Consider the following 19,845-nt stretch of genomic DNA (forward strand, 5'->3'; position numbering starts at 1 on the left):
ATGCCGTTGCCACAGTTTTTTGGTTATTACCAAGAAATTTCTTTTTCCTGCTTGACTGTATAAGCAACAGTATTGGAGTTAATACGTTCTCTCAAGCACAGCATACAGCAATTCACATGTGTATTCTATTAGAAAGCTGGTTTTAGTATTTTAATAAATTTGAGGCAGAAAAACCCAGTAAGAACTGCATATTGTAACTTCACTTTTTCTCAGTACAGAAGAGCTGAATAACTGAGATGGAAACTGTGAGTTGCCTTTCAAGTACAGCTGTGATCTGCTAAGGTGCAGAGCTGTGATTCCTTAGAAGTAAGACCTTCTGAAACAATCCCCACTCCATTTGGGTAGGAGCTTGGTTAAAATCAAACTACCCTCTCCTGCAGGCTGAAGGCAGAGTTTCCCCAACAAAAGCTTCTCTGTTCAAATACATCATCAGAGGGTCATGTGGGCTAGAGCAACTCCTTACAGACATCTGGGGTAAACCTCAGAGTCACAGAATGCCTGGGTTGGAAGGGATCTTGGATGCCCCCTAGTTCAATCTCTGCTAAGCTTTCTTTCTTGCTTGCTTTGAAGCTCCTTCTCCTGCAGTTACATCAAGCCACTCTGTACTAGTCAGATTTTTGGAGGTCAGTTTCTTCCCTGGCACAAGCATGACTGAGAGAAGTGAAGCTCAACGTTAGAACCAAGGTTCTGCTCACCTCTCTGCCTGTCCCCATGCCCTGCCAAGGAGTAGATACGGTCACTCACATTTCTTACCAACTAGGCCTTACACTTAGAATGATTTTTCTTTTTCATGTTTTGTGACTTGCTTCAAAACTTGGGGTGAACATGAAGTTTCTAAATTGCTTTCAGGGAAGAAGGTTTGGGGAGATTTTAAAGTCAAAATCTGAACATAATTTATTCTTTAGTAGAAACTTCTATACTAAGATTATACAAAAAGAATTCTCTGTCTTATTCCTTCCTAGCCACAACCCAGCTCTAGCTCAGGCTGTTGAAGTCTGGCATACTTTCAGCACTTCAGTGTAGTTATCCAGTGCTTGCATCCCATCAGCAGTGCCGTATCTTCCACTCCTTCCAGCAGCAGACCAAGAGCCCCCCAAACTCCAGCTGCTCAGGGACGTAAGGGGCAGGTCATAGTGGCAAGTGGCCCTCCCCAGCCCTCCTGTGTTTTTGACAAGAAGGCTCTGTGAGATCTTCCCTGTATTTTTAGCTGAGTGCTCAGAGCTGCCAAGGTTATAAATAGCTGGGGTGGGGGCTGGGGGTGGGAGGATGGCAGCACTCGCCACCTTCCTGCATCTGTACACGCTGTACCGGATACCCAGAGCTCACTCAATTGGCCTCCACTACAAAGTCCAGATGTCAAGTCAGGCTCGCTGGCTTACAGCTCAGCACCCTCCCCCCTTCTTCCTCTCCTCCAGCCAGGTGACTGCTGAAGAGGCCCCAGCAGTGCCCAAATACATGCAGCTGGCAAGAGCACAAGGAAAAGGTCATTTCTGTTACCCTTCAGCTAGGAAGGAACAGCTTCAAGTTTCTTTTTCAGGTTCTCCATTAGCAGCAAGTTTTGCAGGGCCAGCCTTCTGCAGTCCCCATCGGGGTCTTTCTCCATCACATCTGCAAAAGAAGCAGCCACTGTTAATTGGAGAATGGGGAAAAGTGCCCTTAACAGTTCTCACTATTTTACTGACAATCACAGAACTAAAAAACAGCATTTGCACCTATGGCTGGGCTTGGACATCGGGACTTGCAGGAACTGCATTAGAAGGCAGAGATGTACAAACTTGATCATGTAAAGCAGCATGAGTTCAGCCAAGCCCTGGCTGCCACATGGGGCAGTGCTCCAGTTTTGAGGGAGAAACAAGCAGTCAGTTGGTCTGAAACCTTGTAGAAACTGTCTGACCTTGGATCCCATGGGATAATCTCCATGCTAGAATTTGTACTTGTCACTTTGAGCTATACAAAAGCTTTGTATAGCTGAGCTACAAGTGTGAATGAAGTCTGCAGCTAGAAATCCACTTCTCCAAAGTCTAAAGTCTCCACTCTGCCATTCTTGCAATCTAAAATGGTCAGTGCTCCGTCCTGAATTTGGGGTCAGGATGCCAACAGGGAGAGAAGGCCCCAAGGTTCAGCATATTCTCCACTCTGAAAGACCAATCTTCTGATCAATGGGTTGCACACTTCCCACAGCACGTAAGGGCAGCGTGAGGCTGTTCCCAGCAGCTGTTATTCCAGGGGCCCTTCATGGGCCTGCAAAGTAACAACCAGGATGCATGCAGGATGTCTGAGCAAGGGAGCCTGGAAGAGCAGGGAGCCTGTGTGAGGATATCCTGTACGCACGAGCCGTGTGCTGGGAGCCCGGCGCTGTCAGCCCAAACACATGACTCATGTCACTGGAGCACAGCTATTTATAATCCAGGGAGAGCTGCACTCTGGTGCTTCCATACTCCCTCTGCAGAAAAGGAAGGTTACAAGGCAGATTGGAACAAGCTCAAAAGCTTAGAGTGCTGTTGGTGCTGTTTCTGTTCCGTGAGCATGGACCTGGCACAGCTGGCACTGCATGGGAGGCACAATGGGAGTGTTCTGTTGGTCCTGACATAAACCTCACTTACCCACGACATAGATACAGAGCACTTGCAAGGGGTGGGGAATTCCCTCAAAGGCAGCTGCTGAGGAATCAAAGGGATCCTCAGGGAATGTCCTTTCCTAGAAGCATTTAGGTATTCCCTTCCTCCCCCAGGAAGGATCAGGCTGCTCAACAGCAAGTCCAGCATGGCAGCTAAGGGTAATGATGGACAAGTCCAAAGTGGATCAAGTCTCTCTCCATAGCTGATATGTCCCAAAGCATCCAGTGCAGACAGTGCCAGGGCTGCAGGCAACAGGCCGAAGGGCCAACAGTCACAGGACACACTACAGCAGTTTGCAGAGGCCTGGATGTAACAACCAACTGAAAGAAGTCTGTGGATTTCTACTAAGCACTTCATGTGTAACATTTCCTATCTCACTGTTCATCACTGTGCTTTGGCCATGAGAGAAACACATTGGAGAAACAAAGATACTTTAAGCTAAAACCAAAGGGGATAAAAGGCATAGCAGCTGAGGCTCCCATGCAGGACACTTGTCATTTCCAGCTACAGCACAGCTAATACATGATTCCTCTTGCAAATCTTGTCTGGAAGAGTCATGAAGCAACAGCCAAGTCCATGAGCTCAGACCTGTGATTCAGTCACAGAAGCAGGTCTCTAGTGCCAGACTTGACCTGTTGGAGCAGCAGGGAGGGCCCAGTACCTCCCTGTGAACTGTTTCCCCAACAGCCTTACAATAAATAGCAAAGGCACAGCCCAAGAAGCTGGTGTGTTTCAGAAAGCAGCTCTAGAAGCCCTTTAAATTGCACTTAAATTGCACCTGACCATATGTGAAGCTGAATTCTTTAAGGCTTCTGAACAACTCCTAGAGGAGTTTTCCTTTCTCTGGTATACCCACAACAGTTATCTTACCCTGCTCTCATTCCCACCAGTTATAACCATGCAGCTTTCATGCTAAAGCATTAGATGAAAAGACAGGGCTATTACACTACCCATAAGCATGAGAAGATGCAGAAGATCTTGGTCATCCTCCTCTCCAAAATAACTCACAGAAAATGGATTATGCAAACCCTCATGCTGGAAATCCATTCCTGAAAGGCTTCACTTGGTAACAGCAGTGTTAAATGCAGAGATCAGCAGATTCCTGAGAGCACACAGTGTCATGGGAAAAGTGAAGTCTTCAGCCCCACATGGCAGCTCTCTTCCGTTCAAAGGGCACAGAGCACCCCAACCTGCCAGGATCAGAGGCCAGCTGGGTCAGTTTGCTTCCTGCTTGCTCCCTCTGGGAAGCAACTCACCGAAAGTGAGAATGGTGAAGGAAACCAGACCAGGGAATAACAAGAATCACCCTCACAACACAGTGAAGGCTTCAACATCAGTTGTTCTTTTCACTCCAGCTCTCTGCAGTACCTAAGCACTGATCTGTGCAGCTCCAGCCTGCCAGAACCCACAGACACAGTCTGTGTTGATGTAAGGTGTGCTGGGTACAGCATTTAAAGTAACGTGCTGTCTTCTGTAGCTTTTTCTTTCCATCGACAATAGGAAACTAGATACCAGGCCATGCTTCTCTTCCTTCTGTTTTTAGCTCTAACACCCCATCGTGAGCACACGGTGTAAACAGGCTGTAGAAGCTTTGTGTGTTCCTGCTGGCCACAGTCACTGCCTGGGGGTAACAGGCAACGTGACAACACTTCCTGCAGCTTCATGAGGTGGGTGGTTGTCTGCCCAGATGGAGAAAGGAGGCACAGACTATCTTTGGGGATTTTTCTGGGTGGCCTGTGAAGACAGTCACAGTTTGTAATGCCATACTCAGTTCTTGGCTTATGCCTCAGGTACCCCAGCGCTGCATCTCTACAGCACACATGTGCTCTACTTGCTGATCATGCAGATCTCTGATGCACAATGCCAGGACATCACTGCTGCCATCACAATTAGAGATGCTGCACAAAGACCACGCCACCAACCAGAAAAGCACTGCTGTACCCCACCAGGTCCTACCTCCCAGCCAGGACTGAGTCTCCAACAGCTCTTCTGTCATGTCTGCCAGAATCCGTTCCGTAGGGACACTGAGGAGCAGGGAGGAGATACAGGACAAAAGGCCCTGGCGCACATACCTGTGGACAAGGACTGAACTGGTAATGCAGCTTTATGCTCTGCATTGACTTCCTCCCCTCAGGGGCTCTCCAATTTCAAATGGCATGACAACTTTTGCCATATTCCTGCTGCTTAGGGGTGTAATCTTGCAGTGTGTCTCACATACAGAGCTGTGCACAGAGGCCTAGCACAATTCAGAGCCCTGGACACATTTGAGAGCAAAACAGATATTGGATGTTTACAGACTTTTGGCTACATGTCTTAATTCCTCTCCAAGACTGAATGCTGGAATTGAATATAGAGTTTTCTGAGCTCCCTGAGTAAACACAGGTGAAATTATCACATGGACAGGTAGTCAGGAAATTTGTCAACCTTTCTATAGGTAATGGCTGTACTGCCACACCAGAACACGCCAGCGAAGTTCATATGTTGGGCTGACATTAAACACAGTCATAAGAACACACAGCTGGAGGAGAGAACAAAGTAAATGCATTAAGTCACTGACACTCAGAGCCAGATGCTCGTCTTAGACAAAGACAAACCATGACTGGAGGCTGGCTCACAGCTGATCTTTAAAAATGAGAGTATACAACTACAGTAACTCACGAGTCCGTGTGGAAACGCAGTGCCCAAACAAATTCCAGCAGTGCCTTTCCCATTGCTGTCGCTGCCTGCAAAAGAGAATTGTGACAGCAGCACTGAATACCATCCACATTGCCCTGCAGAGCTGGGCCTCAAGACATACTGCTCATGGAATCCTGAGCTGGAAGGAACCCACAAGGGTCAGGAATCCAACTCCTGCCCTGCACAGGACACCCCAACAACCTCATCAGGAGCTTGGGAGTGTTGTCCAAATGCTTGAACAAAGGTTTTCTTAAGATCAGATACAACTGAATTTATTTTACAGATGTGGAAACTTTGGCGGTAAAGTGAAATAATGTGCCCAACCCCCCCAAGAAGTTGACAAGAAGCAAAAGACAGTGCAGGGGTGGCTTGAATCCCATGTCTATTTTCTGACTATTTCTTCCCAGCCCATTTCACAACTTCTCAGCCCACTCAACTCCAACTTGCTGCCAGTCTAAGTGCAGCAGGCCCTGAAGCACATGGCTAATCTGGAAGACACCTCAAGTTCCCAGGCTGGAAGTCACCCCTTCCCTCTGCCTTTCCTTACCACGGTGTTGACAGCCAAGTACATCAGAACTGCTAAAGTGTGAACCAGCCTTCCAAGGACTAAGTGATCTTCTCCCAGGAGATCAAATGTTGTTAAAGGCCTGCAAGTATAAGACACAGAGTTGTGTAGCAGTGAGAAGGATCATCAGTGCCTCTTTGGAACAGTCAGGAGGGTTATGAAGGGGGAGTTGTCCCCAAAAGCCTGAATCCCTACAACAACAGCCATTATATAGGCACCACTAGGTTAACAGAGATCAGAGCTGTTTGCTCTCATCTTTCCTCCCCGACCAGTATCTTGCAGAGCAATATCCCCTACTCATACAGCAGGTATCACACATTCTACCAACAGGCCTTACCTGTAAAGACCTATAGGCAAAAGCTGTCCCCACTGCCACACCATTACAACTGGTATTACAATAATCTTGGTTATCATGGAACTGATTACTCTGCCTTCCTTAGGTTCACAAAGACTTAAGGGACTGACAATAAACTGTGTCCTATACTGTGGCCTCAAAGACTAGTGCAGGTGATAGGCCAAACCAGAGACAGAGCTAATTTGGTTCAAGATTGCAGCCTGAGCTCTGTGGTTTGTGTGAACCAGCCCACAATAGAGGCTCAGATACTGGTCTGGTGCTGCCAGAATTACTGGTCTGAGTACCTGCTGATGGATCTTCACTTCTGCAGGGTCCTACAAACTCCTGCCCCACAAGATTTCAAAGGATAAGTCCAAGAGACCACAACCCACTCCTCCCCAAGCTTTGTGAAGGACCCAAGTGTCAGCGTGGTGTCACTGGGCTCCTGCACAGCTCCTGGGCTGTAGCCTGCTGCTTTGAGGCAAGCAGGACAAGCAGAAAAGTTCACTCTGGCCGTTGCTATGTCCACATCCCACATCCTAAGGTGTTCACACTCACCTGTCAAAGTGCTGAATCAATGGGAAAAAGAAATATCCAGCAACGGAATTGAACTCGTTTGGGCAGGAAGCCAGCTCCACACGAGACTGACCCTGTCCAAGAGAAAAATGAAGTCTAGGCACAAGATACAGCATCCAGTTCTTCCACTTCACTGGACACTGTCAAGACTACAGATTCCTTGCAGACAGCCCATCATCAACTACTGCTTGTACACCTATGGCTACCAGTTTCCCAACTGGATTGCTCACTTCCCATTTCGGATTTTCTCCACACCTAAACATTTCAATACAATATGCCTCAGTACTGCTCAGTTAGATGTAAGAACATGCAAAGGATGAAGGAGTTTTGAAAGGCAACTCTCCAGGCTGAACCACAGGGGAGTTCTGAAAACTAGGAAACTGGCATCAATTTATCTCCCTGGAAAATAGGAAGGCTGAGACAGCGTAGCCCAGAGGCAGCTAGTCTGATGGAGGCCCTGGGATTGTGAGGTGAAGTCACAGCTCCCTGCAGTGGCCACACAAGCTCAGAACAAGCACAGAACAACAATGATCTCTCAAAGCCAGGTAAGGAATTTCAGGTTTGTCTTCCTCTCCCTGCTGGAGAGGGGAAATCCAAACTTTCCTTTGGATTGGGTCCACTTTCACAGGTATTTTGCTCTTTCCAGACAGAGCTTGCAGTAACTCCGAGTGTCCCTATTTCTGGTGGATTTTACATTAGTTTGCCTCTGGCCTCACCGTATCAAATCTCCGAGTCTTGCTTTTGATCCTCTCATCAACAATTCTTCTCCAGCCCTTAGAGCTGTCACTTTCTGGCAGGAGCTGGATACAAGGCTTTTGGACACCAGAATGTTTGGTCTTCCCATGGAATTTGGGACAGGACAGTTCCTGAGCTGCCAAAACCAATACCTAAATAAAACAGAGAGAGGTTCTGTTAAAAATGGGTAATTCCTAGGGAACAACAAAAGCGTTCCCTGCATCCAAACTGACAGGAGCAACAAGGCAGAAAGGCACAACAGTTTTAGAGTGAAGAACAGCAGGAAACTGACCTCCAACAGCCACCTGGCTCTGAGGTACTGACCAAGCACTTGGTCACTTAGCCCTGAAACAGAGCGGTGGCTCCTCCTTCAGACTCAAGTGTGGAAGGAGTCACAGACAGATCACTGTCCTTCAGAAGGGGAAGATAAAACAGACTGATGATGTGAAAGTAAACCGTGGCTTCTCCCAAGCAAATGCCCAACACATGCTCTGCATTCTGTGGAGAGAGATCCCTGTGCGATGGAGTGTAGCAGGGTTAGGAATGAGAGGGGAATGCCACACACAGATAGCAATGTAAGAGATTCCCATGCCTCTGCCTTCTCCCATGAGGAATAAAAGGTAATCCCAATACACCTCAGCACCAGTGCAACAGACAGAAGGAAAGTGGGAAGTAAGAGCACTCACATCGAGGATGTCCATGCGCTGACGGAGACTGTAGTTCAGAGAGTAGAACTGGGAGGTCAAGTACTTTGCAACCTGTACAGAAAAATCAGGGTACAATGAACACAGACCCATGGTAGAAACAGCCTTCCCATTAACTCTAAAAGCATTTAATTTCACAAGTTCTGCTTCCTGTTAGGTAACAGCAAGCCTCCAAGAGATGGGAAGAAACACACAGTGCAAATGGGAAGTTCAGACACTTTCACTTCTAGATTCTCCCAGAAAATCTAAATGACAGGTGAGACTGCATCACTCTTCTCACCCTCCTATGCAGAGGTACCCAAACAAGCACCACAGCAGCTAGGAGACATCACTGTGGCCATTCAGTACGTAAAGAACATTACAGGAAAGATGGACAGAGGCTTTTTACTGGGGCCTGGCTAGCATAAAAGATAAAGACATTAAACTGGCAGAGAATCGATCTAGATTGGATATTAGGAAGGAATTCTTCCCTGTGAAGGTGCTGAGGCCCTGGCACAGGCTGCCCAGAGAAGCTGTGGCTGCCTCTCTCTGGATCCCTGGAAGCGTCCAAGGCCAGGCTGGACAGAGCTTGGAGCTACCTGGGGTAAAGGAAGGTGTCCCTGCCATGGCAGGGGGTTGGAATGAGATGGACTTTAAAGATCCTTTCCCACCTAAACCAGTCTGTGATTCCCTGATTACAGTCACCAGTCAGGTGTTTCTCTGTAGAAGCCCTCTGTGTCCCAGCTTCCCTTTATGTGAAACCCTTCAGTACAACAAGTTCTTATCTGATCTGCCTTTTCAGGTACAATCAAACCAACAGCCTCCACACAGTTCCTCTGTTTGACAGGGTGTTCTTTTTCCCACTGGTTCAGACATTCCTTGCAGATTCTTCAGGAGCATAAATGTTGTTAGACCTGAACTACCTGCTCTACCACCCAGGCAGTTTCCTCTATCAAATGAGAAAGAGACTTCAGCTGCTTCAATTTTTGCCTGTGCTTCAATTGGAAAAAGGAAAATAGTAGGAGGAACTCACAGGTATTGGGTCTGTGGTTAAAACAGCTACTTGAGCTCTTTGACGGAGCTCCACAAAGCCTTCAATGCAGGTCTTCTCCTCCAGATGCAATAATATTTTTGCCAGCTCCACGCTAACCTGCTCAAAGTATGAAAAAAATAATCAAAAGCCTGATGGTGTTTGGGTTTTTTCCTCATAGGAATTATGGACCACTTCTAATGGTCAAACAAAGACAAGGAGGTATTTTGTTTAGGCAGCATGTCCATTCCTTAAGAGGGAGAGAAAACACATTAAGCCAAATGCCATCAGACTTATTTCCCAAAACCTTGAACAGATTCTCCACCTGCCAATTCTCTTCACATTTCACCGGGACTGTTTTGGAGAAGTAGTAGCATCATGACATTGAATGAAGTCACTGTAACAAATGGGTATAAGGGTAGAGCAGCACAGCCCTTCTCTTTCTCAGCTGGTGTCTCTGACACTTGCAAGTGCTCACTAGCAGCTAGTGACAAGCACTCTTCACACAGTGACCTTGCCCCACATTCCTCTCCCTGAGCTTTTTATCTTGACCAGTACAATCCAATTACTCCCTCCACAAGACATTATGCTTGTACAAGCAAATAGGGAAAGTGCATTTGATTTTGCCTCCTTTTTCGCTGGGGAATAACAAATTGAATTTCAATTCAAAATACAAAATGGCTGCTCTGTAATCTCATTTTTTAGTGTTTTTCCTGCCCAGCATAAAGCATGGAGCCTCCTCACACTAGCAAACACTACTTGTATTATGTTTCATTTTGAGCACTGGAGACAGCAGGGTGCTGCCAGTACTTTCGCTGCTTCTCTGTTCCCCTGTGCCTCACCTTCAAGGCAACTATTTCCTTCTACATTCAAGCTGAAAGCTTGTGAATGTGTGCCTTTAACCCAGTCACACATTAGCCAGGCCTTCTGCTCCACTGGCATGTTTGGTCTCCTCATGACAGCAAGGGGCAATACAGCCCTCTTGTAACCTAGTTCATATTACTTCACCTCTCTTGTTGCTGCTGGATTCCTCCGAACCAAGCTCTCAAGTGCCTTGACTGTAGCTTCCCATTTGTCCACATCTTCAGATCCTGATCCAGTCAGAACTGAAATCAAAGGACAAACAAAAGTTATTAACAGAATGGCTGTGTTTGGGTACATACCCAAACTTCCTTCTGCCAATCATTTGTCTTGGTACAGACACTCAGCATGAGAAGCACTAGGAACTAAACTGAAATTACTCAAAAATTCTATAGCTTCTTCAAATTAGATCAGAAAAAATAAACCTATGCATGAGTTCACTGTCCCAAGTTCAGTAAGAAACAGATAAAGACTCAGCCCAAAATCTCCTACCTTCAATACAGTCTCGGATATACATAGGAGCCTTAAGTTTTAGCTCTTTATCCTCAGACATATCATAAGGGATGAGGTCATCATCACTGTAAAAGAATTAAAGGTAGGGGTTAGTTTATGGGTACAGATGTTCTTGCTTTACCCAGATAGCCAAACAAAGAGAAAGAACCAGTGCATACATTGTGGTAACCACATCACTCCTGTATCACTCAGCAGCACTGCTGAAGCCTGGCCTGAGAGAGACCCTTGGGAGTTCTAGGGCAAGGGCAGTTCTGTGATCAGATCTGGAACTGGATATCCTGGTCAAGGACAGGATACAGATGACCAAGAGACTAAAACTGACTCTTGAGATTTCATTATAGATTTATGTGTATATATATATATATATATATATTAAAAAAAAAAAAATATATATATATAATACATACATACATATTAACATATATATACAAATATCTATATACATATATAGAGATATTTCTTCATATAGTGACAGAATAAAGCAGGCCCACTATTAAAATGGGTAAATCCATCCACAATTTCCAAGAAATATACATTTAAGTCAAATGGAACAAATACAGCAGTTGCACAAAACACAGGCCTTGCCTAATTTATTGACTATGCAATTTTCTACGCAAAGACCTGCTCTGCTGCAAACCACTCAGCTGAACAAGGTCAGAAATCACAACAACTGCCAAGAAATGCAGGTACTGATAGATCCTTTTCCCCCACATCTGCCATTTATTTCCCATTTCCTCCCTGTTTCTTGCCCTGTACCTGTCAAGTTCAGTATCCGACTCCTCATCTGCCTTAACTGGGGCTGCTGTGTAAGAGTTCTCCTTCCTCTCTGGCACCAAGGGCAGTGCAGCGCCTGCTTTCTCACTCCTGCTGTGAGGAACAAGAAATTTTAAAATGGATACAGTAGAAGTTCTTACAAGGAAGAAACTACCCACCCTACCAACCCTTGCTGCCTAAACAGAACAGCAGATAATTATTCCTGCTGCAGTTTCACAGCTAGCTTGGCTGACACAAAGAACAAAGTACTGGGAAGGAGAATGGAGTAAGGGGAGAAAATAAGCAGAATCTTCTAACAGAAGAGCAATGGATTAAAAAAAACTTAACTGGCTAGTTTGCTGTGTTCCCCTGCACAATACCCGAGACTGCTAAGGAAAGACTCCAAAAACCAGATCACATTGACTTGCACCAGATTTGAAACTGTGAATGAAACTGAACTGAGAGTAGGTTTAGATTGCATATTAGGAAGAAAGTCTTCCTTATGATGGTGGGCAGGCCCTGGCACAAGCTGCCTAGAGAAGCTGTGGCTGCTCCTGGATCCCTGGAAGTATTCAAGGCCGGGCTGGACAGGGCTGGGAGCAACCTGCTCTTAATAGAAGGTGTGTGTCCCTGCCCAAGGAAGGGTGTGAAATGGAAAGGACTTTAAGGTCTCTTCCAATCCAAACCATTCCACGACTTTTCAAAATTGGAAGAAAACATTTTTAATAATTTCAAGATCTTGCATAGGATGAATATAATAATTGAGAATATTTTTCTGTCTCAACCTATTTCTGTGGACTTTGGCATTGTCCTTTCATCTCTCTAATTCTCAAAACCAGTCTGTAACAGCTGACTATGCTGATCATGCCCCTAAAATGGGAGCAATAAATCTTTTGTACTTCCCTGGAGGGCTGGACAGCTTCATCTGCTAATAACATAAAGTGCTTCACTCCAAAGCTGACCAAAAAGTGCTCCAAAGAGCCTCAGCAGATGCTCTGGGAGTGAAGAGCAGTCTTTAGAGTGACAGACGCAGCAGATTTTAGTCATGGGTGAATGGGCTGGGGGCATACAACACAAACACCAGCTTTCCAAGAAGCAAACAGAAATGTCCATTTGATTGTACCAAAGGGCACATAAGACCCCTACACCCCAGTTTCACCACATGCAGCTATCAACAGGCAATTTTAATACACACTACCAATTAAATTTTGAATGTAACTAAATCACATTGTAAGAAGGTGGTGCATTATGATGTTTAAGAATACATAAAACATCTTGAATACTGTACATGGTTCTTGTGTGTAATGGGAAAAAGGCATGGAGAAGGGCAAAAAGACAGCATGAATAGTAGCAACAACTTACTCATTATCTGGAAGGCTGGGGACAACACAGAATGATGGAGTCTGCACCAGAAGGGACCTCAATTCTCTTGTTTCATCGTCCTCTTCATACTAGACATTCAAAATAACTGTTGCTGCACTCTATTACTTACTGCAAATATGTCCAGCATTCAACATTTCACCCTTGTAGTAGACATGGACTAAATCATGAGCAGATGAACCCTCACCAATCCTGTTTCAATCCCTGTGCTGACAGCAGCAGGCAGCTGTAATCTTTGTCCTTATATTTACGGTACCTGATGACACCTTGTCTGAATGTTATTTCCATATTTCAAACATTTAATAAATGGCAATGTGACAGGAGGAATGTGGCAGGCTTTTAAAGAATTAATGTGATTTATTCAGATAAGTCACATAAATTCTACTGGAAAGAGCAGAGCAAATATCTCCATGTCAGACTTGAAAATCCCAGCCCAGAATGGATATTTCCACCATGTCAGGGACTGAATGCTCACCACTGCTTTAGGTTTGAAGCTCCCCTCAATTCCCACAAATCAGATTCTGATTCCCTCATGCAATAAGATAAACTTTAATTACCAAGTTTATCCTAACCTCTATCAGTAGATTGCACTCCTGAGGTAACTCTCAGCCACCTGATCATTACATACAATTGGTTTTTGCAAACAGACTCTCTCTTTTTGAAGGTATGACTGCCTCTCCTTATTTCCAGATTAAAAAGTGGTATAATGCCCTGAATCATCTGGTTTAAAGCTTTTACTTCCTCTAAGCCTAGCACAGCAGCCATAAGTTTCAGTAAAACCTTCACCTCAAACTTCAGGACAGGCCCCTCTGTGTTTATGCTCAAGCTGATGCTCTCTGCCACCACCATGCCCAGACGCCGCAGCTGGGGCAGACTGCTCTCCAAGTGGCATTTCACACCCTCCATCATGCTTGTCAGAAGCTCTGAAACAAACAACCAGCAAACAGTTGCATGTTTGAAATTCTGAAACAGAGGCAGAAACAGCCATCTTTAGTACTTCCCTGAGGGAAGCTTTACCCACTCACCACACAATAATGGATAGAAAGGGTCCCTGAACTGTGGCTTCCTTCTCTGCAGGGTCAGTGGTGCCCTGCAGCACCAGCACAAAGTCAACAAAACATCACAATACATTCTAAATTTGCAATATTTTGGTTTTCACTGAAACAAAAAAGGATGGTAAGTCAAGCCAATCTCTAGTTTGGCTTTAGAGTGTTTCAGAGTCACTTAAATAAATGTCATGTTTTGAGGACATTACAAGTTCTGACCACTACAAGAATCACATAGAGACAGATATTTGCCTAACTTTGGCTAAGCTCAAACAGGCAGGTAACATAAGTATTTCTCAGCCCTCAGGGAACACTGGTTGCCAGCTTCACCAGGCAGGCTTACTGCTGTTTGACTGACCTCCTTCATCTCAGACAGCTTATCATTCCAACAGCTGTCAGACAAAAAACTGACTATAAAACTACAGAACTGGTAATACATATCAAGTCGCTTATTCACTTAAACAATTAATTCTAGAATGAAACAGATGAGCAAGTCTTGAAGTGAATCTTCACATCCCCCATAAGTCTCTCACACACGTAAGTAATTCTAGACACTTTACAGCTTTTTTTTAAAATTTCAACAGAAACAGCTAAGTTAGGCCAGGACCTCAGTGTGCTATGCACTGTGTGAGCACATAACCAGGTCCATGCCAGTGACCAACCTGCTCACTGCACACTGAGACATGCCCATGGACTGTCAGACACCAAACTAACAGATTTTTACCCCCAGTTACTTTCCCTGCCTGTCTGGAGCTGCACCCGTGCTCTAAGGTTAAGCCTGTAAGTTACAAATCACACCATTCCTCTCACTAGTCCCAGAGTCAGTCCTTGTTTTCTTGCGACAAAAATTCTGGGTTTTTAAACCACAACTCAGCTAAGAACCATAAGGCAAAGATAGACCTTCTTCAATTCCATAATCTAAAGTTATGCACTTGGAATTCTATCATATCAATGCTAAAGAGAACTCCAGCAGGTTACCCCATTTGCCAAGGTAAATATGGGACAATTCTGCTTATCCACAGATCAAAACAAGATATTTTTCTACACACTCTGCTAGTAAGACACTCTGCTAAAACAATCTAAGCCCCACTTGTCATATAGCCTCACCTTGTCTGCAGCTTGCAATTTCAGGCTCCTTCAGGTGGGAGAGGCAGATGAGGATGGCCTTGCTAATGTACAGCTGCTGCTCAGCTGGCGAGTGTTTCACAGCACTGCTGCTGCTCCAGGTCTCCAACAGGTCCTGCAGCACCTACGCCAGAGAAATCAGGTTGGCCTAAAATGGATCTTTTCTATACAGAGGTAATTTTTGAAGCACATTTTCACTCTCCCTACAAAGAGGGAAAAAAATACAAATTTTGTATTGCAGAGCCCAAAATGTACTGTGTTTGACCGCCCAAGAACTGCACTTTCAATTAAGATATGGTTAAATATAATGGGTTTTTTAATTTTAAAGTGATATTTATTTCTCCTTAATAAATATTATATGCAAAGCATATAATGCAAAGTATTATTATCAAAAACCAGTATGATATTATAAGGTTTTATCTGAGTTTAGTCCAATTTTAGATAACTGTCAGTCCTTCCATATCATCTTAGAACATGTAAACAGTGAAAAAAAAATTTGATAAAATGGTAGGGATTTCCAAATATTCAGATTTCATAAAAGTTTCATCACACTGCTGACTTGAAGAGGCAGAATATCTGCCATCCCCACTGAGGAAAATATGCGTGAGAGAGAGTCTGAAACATCAACCATTTGGTAAACAGACAACTGTCCCCAGTTTGATCCCTTATTGCCACGTGCCCAGCCACATAAACAGGGCTACTGAGGAAGCTGAGAAGGACAGAGGACATGGGACATCTGTCAGAACCCAACCCTCACTAGTTTTGCTACATGGAAGACGATTTACCAATTAAATACGAAAAATTAATGCCAGCAGTGCAGAAAGCTTTGATTCATTTATCACAGCTCACTTGTGATATAGCTGGGCTTCCCTCACTCTCATGAACAGCAACCAGAAACCAGAACCCAAACTGTGCACCCCCAGACACACAGAGAGCAGAATGTTTCCCATCAGACACCTCAGCAGCCACTCAGGGAACCTTACCCTGAGCAACAAGGGGCGCCGGCCGCTGTCCAGGGCCAGGTAGCCAAGGAGGTTCTGCAGCACTGCTGTCTGCAAGGAAACCACAACTCCTGCTTCAACTGGTTACAAAGCTGTCATCCAGCAATGACAAGTGTCTGTTTTTATTTACTACATTAAACTTCATTCTAAGGCACTGGTTGACAACATTCAGAGACAGAAAAGTAAACAAATTTTAAAAAACAAGCAAGCACACATATGCAGTTGCTGATGAAATACATGGAAAATCATAACAGAAATACAGTACAGTGTTTTACCAACAAAATCAGCACAGTCCCAAAGCAAACACGGAACTCATGAAGTTTAAAGAACAACTCTCACAACAGCATCACAAGCCACAGTATAGTTCCTAATATCCCATGACAAACTTAGGTGCACAGGAAAAAACCCAACGGTCCTTATCTCATGTCTTTAATATAATTCTTATTCCCAAGGATTGATCCTGGCTGTTTCAATCTCCTCTTTCAGACTGTAGAATAATTTAATGCCTTCAGCTCCCCAAAATTCTGAAACTTTGTGCAAATAATCACTTGGCTCCAGAGGAGTACAGCCACTTCGCTAATCACCATTAGCCTTGAGAGAGCACATGAATCCCACGATTTCAAAGCCACTGTTCACCACTCCCACTCTGTTACAGCTGCACAAATGTGGGGAGACTGAGGACTCATTTTGGAATGCGGAGTTAAACCTTCCTCAGGCTCAGCTAAGAAGTACATTGGTACCAGGGAAAACCTGGCACTACTACACTGCTGTTCCCCACAGAGTCCTCACCGTGTGGCCATATTGCAAGAGCAGCATCTTCTGTGCCACCACAAACTCAGCCTTCTTGTTCTTCACAACCAGGTTACCCAGCAATCTGGACAAGACATCTGCCCTAACAACACAAAAATAAAACATCAGGAATCCATGTTATTGCTGTCATGCTGCTCCTAATCACAGGAAAATCTGAGAGCAGCTATTTGCAACTAAGTCTCTAGAATACTTCTAAACTCAGACAGTGATCCAGTCAGGGCAAAGAATGCTTTCACTTGTTTTTCTTGTTTTTCCACTGCATGTCAAGATGACCATACTCAAGAAATGGTGTAGGTCCTCCCTAACAGGCAACAATCAACTACTTTATCCCTTGAGTCTTTTAGGAAACGGCAGTGTAAAAAACCACCTACACAAACAGAGCACCTATCAGAGACCAATTCTGCAAGTATTTGTGACAATTCCTGCCTTTGCTGTGGATCAGGGAGAAAGCAGAGTTCTTACCCAGGTGCTCTCTGCACAAAACCAAGGACCACTGCTTCCATCCAGCGGTCTGGCACACATTCCACCAACTGCCAGCATATCCTCTGCCAGATGCAGTCTGACTTGGTGAGGTCTGTCAGGCGGGGCACCAAAACTCCCAGAATTTCCTCTGAAGCACAAGAGAAAACAGCAAAAACGCAGATGAGCAGGCTGGTAGAATGGCATTTGAGACTAACCTGAGAATTTCAAGATCTTCACAACATGAAAAAAATACAATGTACAGTTTGAAGTTCTAAATTTTTCCTGCAGTACAAATACGACGAGAATCATGGAATCATTTAGGTTGGAAAAATCTAAGACCATTGAGTCTAACTATAACCCAGCACTGCCAAGGCCAACACTAAACCGTGTCCCCAAATGCCAGATCCACAAGGCTTTTAAATCCCTCTATGGATTTAGTGACTCCACCACTACACTGGGCAGTCTGTTCCACACCTGACCACGCTTTCTGCAAGGAAGTTTTCCTTAATATCTGATCTAAATCTCCCTGGCACAGTCTTAGGCCATCTCTTCTCGTCCTGTCCCTTGTTCCCATGGAGCAGAGCCTGACCCCCACCTGCAGCACCCTCCTGTCAGGGAGTTGTGGAGTGAGAAGGTCCCCCCTAAAACTTCTTTCCTCCATCCTGAGCCCCCCCAGCTGCTCCTCCTCTGACTATGCTTCAGATCCTTCCCCAGCTCTGCTGCTCCTCTTTGCTCATGCTCAAAACAGAAATGGAGAACTGACTGGTAAGAACCACCCTAAGCAGCCTAAGGGACTGGCCAGAATTCCTCATCACAGTAAAGAGCCAGAAAATCTTCCTTCTTCTTCTTCCCCAGCCCTGTTAATTACTGCATTCAGTAGCTTTGAAGTTCTAAGCTCCCACAAGACATATCCACCAGACAAGCTGAGCAGCCTCACAGAGCAGTCTGTGCAGCTCACTCAGAACAGCTCCAAATCAAATTGTTGGTCTCCCATTCCTTCCACTGATCATAACAGTCATCCTCCCATGCTAATACACTAAAACACTTTCCCCCTCTCCAAAAGAGCACAGTAAAACACTCACTTTGCCATCCATGAACACACACCTTCCCCAAGACATGAGAAACAAAAGAGATGGAGCAGTCCAAGCCACCTGGGATAAAACAGACATAAGCTTAAGTACGCATGCCACTAGCATCCTCCAACCAACCTTCAGCAGGAGGTGCAGAGACCTCCAAAAGTGCTACATTCAGAAAACACACTGACATTTTCTCTTCAAGCATCATCTCTTCCTCCCTCCACTACCTGCCTTCAGGCATAAACCAGCATTCAGTATTAAGTTACAGTGACAGGCAGAAGGCTAAAGCAACTCAGTTCCACTTTAATGTGATAGCATGGGTGGCAATGCCACTGGTTGATTCAGTATCACTCACATCTCCCAAACAATTCCTTTTGAACACACAAAGTGACCACAACAAAGTTTAGCAACAGAATATGCTGTTTAAATCTTGGAAAATTACGGCTTTTGGTGGATTCCAAAAGGCCTCAGTTATCATCTGTATTTGAAGCAGCAGACATGGGGTCCATGCCCAAAACACTTCTTCAGAAAACGACTTTACAGTACAGTCATCCTTGCAACCTTACCCCGCAGAGAGTCAGAGATCTTCTCTAGCACCTGGAGAACTGCATCACCCAGGAGAGGGAAGTAGTTCTGTGGGAAGAACACTGGTGGGTTTTTCCCCAGGAGTTTATTGCTCACATGCTCGGGCAAACAGACGATCCTGTTGAGCAGGGCGCCCTGCAGTTCCAGGCAGCCTGCCTGTGCCTGCGGCTGACAGACCTCCCACAGCAATGCTGACAGCCGGCCTTGCTGCAGGAACTGCTCCAGGACCACAGCCACCTCCCTCGGGTCAAGGCCAGAGCTGGAAGAAAATAACTGTGAGTTCCTGCCTCTTTTAAATGGTAAAAATAAGATTTGCATGCTACTGCTTTTCTATTGTGGTATCACTACTGAAGTGCCTCTGTTCTGCTACACTGGATTAAAAAAAAAAAAAAAGAAAAAAGAAAAAAAAAGGAAAAAAAGCGATTTTAATATCTTTGTATCTGCAGCTTCCTCGACTCCAAACATTCAAGACCTTCAACAAACACGACTGATAAAGCTCTGTGTCGTGTCTGAAGGCACTCAGGGCGGGGTAAGGGCTGTCCGCGCTCACACACATCTCCGTCCCCCTGCGCACTCGAGCCCACCTGAAAGGCACCCCCAGACATCCCCGCCCGCCTGCCCCGGGGAGCGGACTGACCCCGCAGAGCCAAGCGCCTCCAGCAAGACGCAGAGGACAAGGCCGGGCGGGCCCTCCAGGAAACAGCACTGCCACAGGCCCTGGGGCCGCGCCGCGCCAGGCGCCCGGGCCAGCCTGCGCAGGAGGGCGCCGAACAGCGCCCGCTCCCGCTCCCCGAGCGCGGCTGGGCCGCCCGCTGCCACCAGAGCGGCGCGTACCGCGCCCAGCGCCGCCACCAACCCCTCCCCAGCCCGGTCCAGAGCCGCCACGGCCTCCCGCAGGACGGACTCCAGCCCCAGATCGAGAGCGGCTCCCGGCCCGGGAGGCCCCGGCGCCGCCGCCATGGCGCTGAGGGGAGCGCTCGGCGGCCCCGCTTCCGCCCGCCCTGCGCCGCAGCCAA

At 45.8% G+C, this 19,845-nt stretch overlaps 1 protein-coding gene across 2 annotated transcripts; it reads right to left on the reverse strand.

Annotated features, from left to right (window-relative positions):
* Positions 1-17: 17 nt before the first annotated feature.
* On the reverse strand, positions 18-19,792 carry TELO2 (telomere maintenance 2). Of its 2 annotated transcripts, XM_054271317.1 has the most exons (20): positions 19,467-19,792; positions 18,811-19,088; positions 18,251-18,319; positions 17,169-17,316; positions 16,686-16,788; positions 15,879-15,947; positions 14,878-15,019; positions 13,511-13,647; positions 12,707-12,795; positions 11,348-11,458; positions 10,571-10,656; positions 10,226-10,323; positions 9,221-9,337; positions 8,191-8,262; positions 7,486-7,656; positions 6,752-6,843; positions 5,842-5,941; positions 5,277-5,341; positions 4,575-4,690; positions 18-1,608 (listed from the first exon to the last, which is right to left on the reverse strand). In XM_054271317.1, exons 1-20 carry the CDS (start codon positions 19,787-19,789, stop codon positions 1,505-1,507), a joined length of 2,490 nt encoding a protein of 829 aa, XP_054127292.1. In that variant the 5' UTR covers positions 19,790-19,792; the 3' UTR covers positions 18-1,504. The 2 variants fall into 2 exon arrangements, with proteins under 2 accessions (XP_054127292.1, XP_054127291.1); XM_054271316.1 differs by lacking the exon at positions 19,467-19,792 and having other exon boundaries at positions 11,348-11,455; positions 18,811-19,338.
* Positions 19,793-19,845: the final 53 nt, after the last annotated feature.

This window comes from Melozone crissalis, unplaced genomic scaffold (genome assembly GCF_028551555.1).
Source record: "Melozone crissalis strain CALT ecotype California unplaced genomic scaffold, PUWL_Pcris_2 ptg000012l_1, whole genome shotgun sequence".
NCBI classification, from domain to species: Eukaryota; Metazoa; Chordata; class Aves; order Passeriformes; family Passerellidae; genus Melozone; species Melozone crissalis.

What these genes read in the sequence shown, in the direction of transcription:
- TELO2 (XM_054271317.1), bottom strand. Translation starts at nt 19,789, where the DNA reads ATGGCGGCGGCGCCGGGGCCTCCCGGGCCGGGAGCCGCTCTCGATCTG. An exon ending in GTGTGTTCATGGATGGCAAA is followed by an intron (nt 17,317 to 18,250) that starts GTGAGTGTTTTA and finishes CTTGTGCTTCAG; the next exon opens with AGGAAATTCTGGGAGTTTTG. An exon ending in TCGGATACTGAACTTGACAG is followed by an intron (nt 10,657 to 11,347) that starts GTACAGGGCAAG and finishes ATTCTTTTACAG; the next exon opens with TGATGATGACCTCATCCCTT.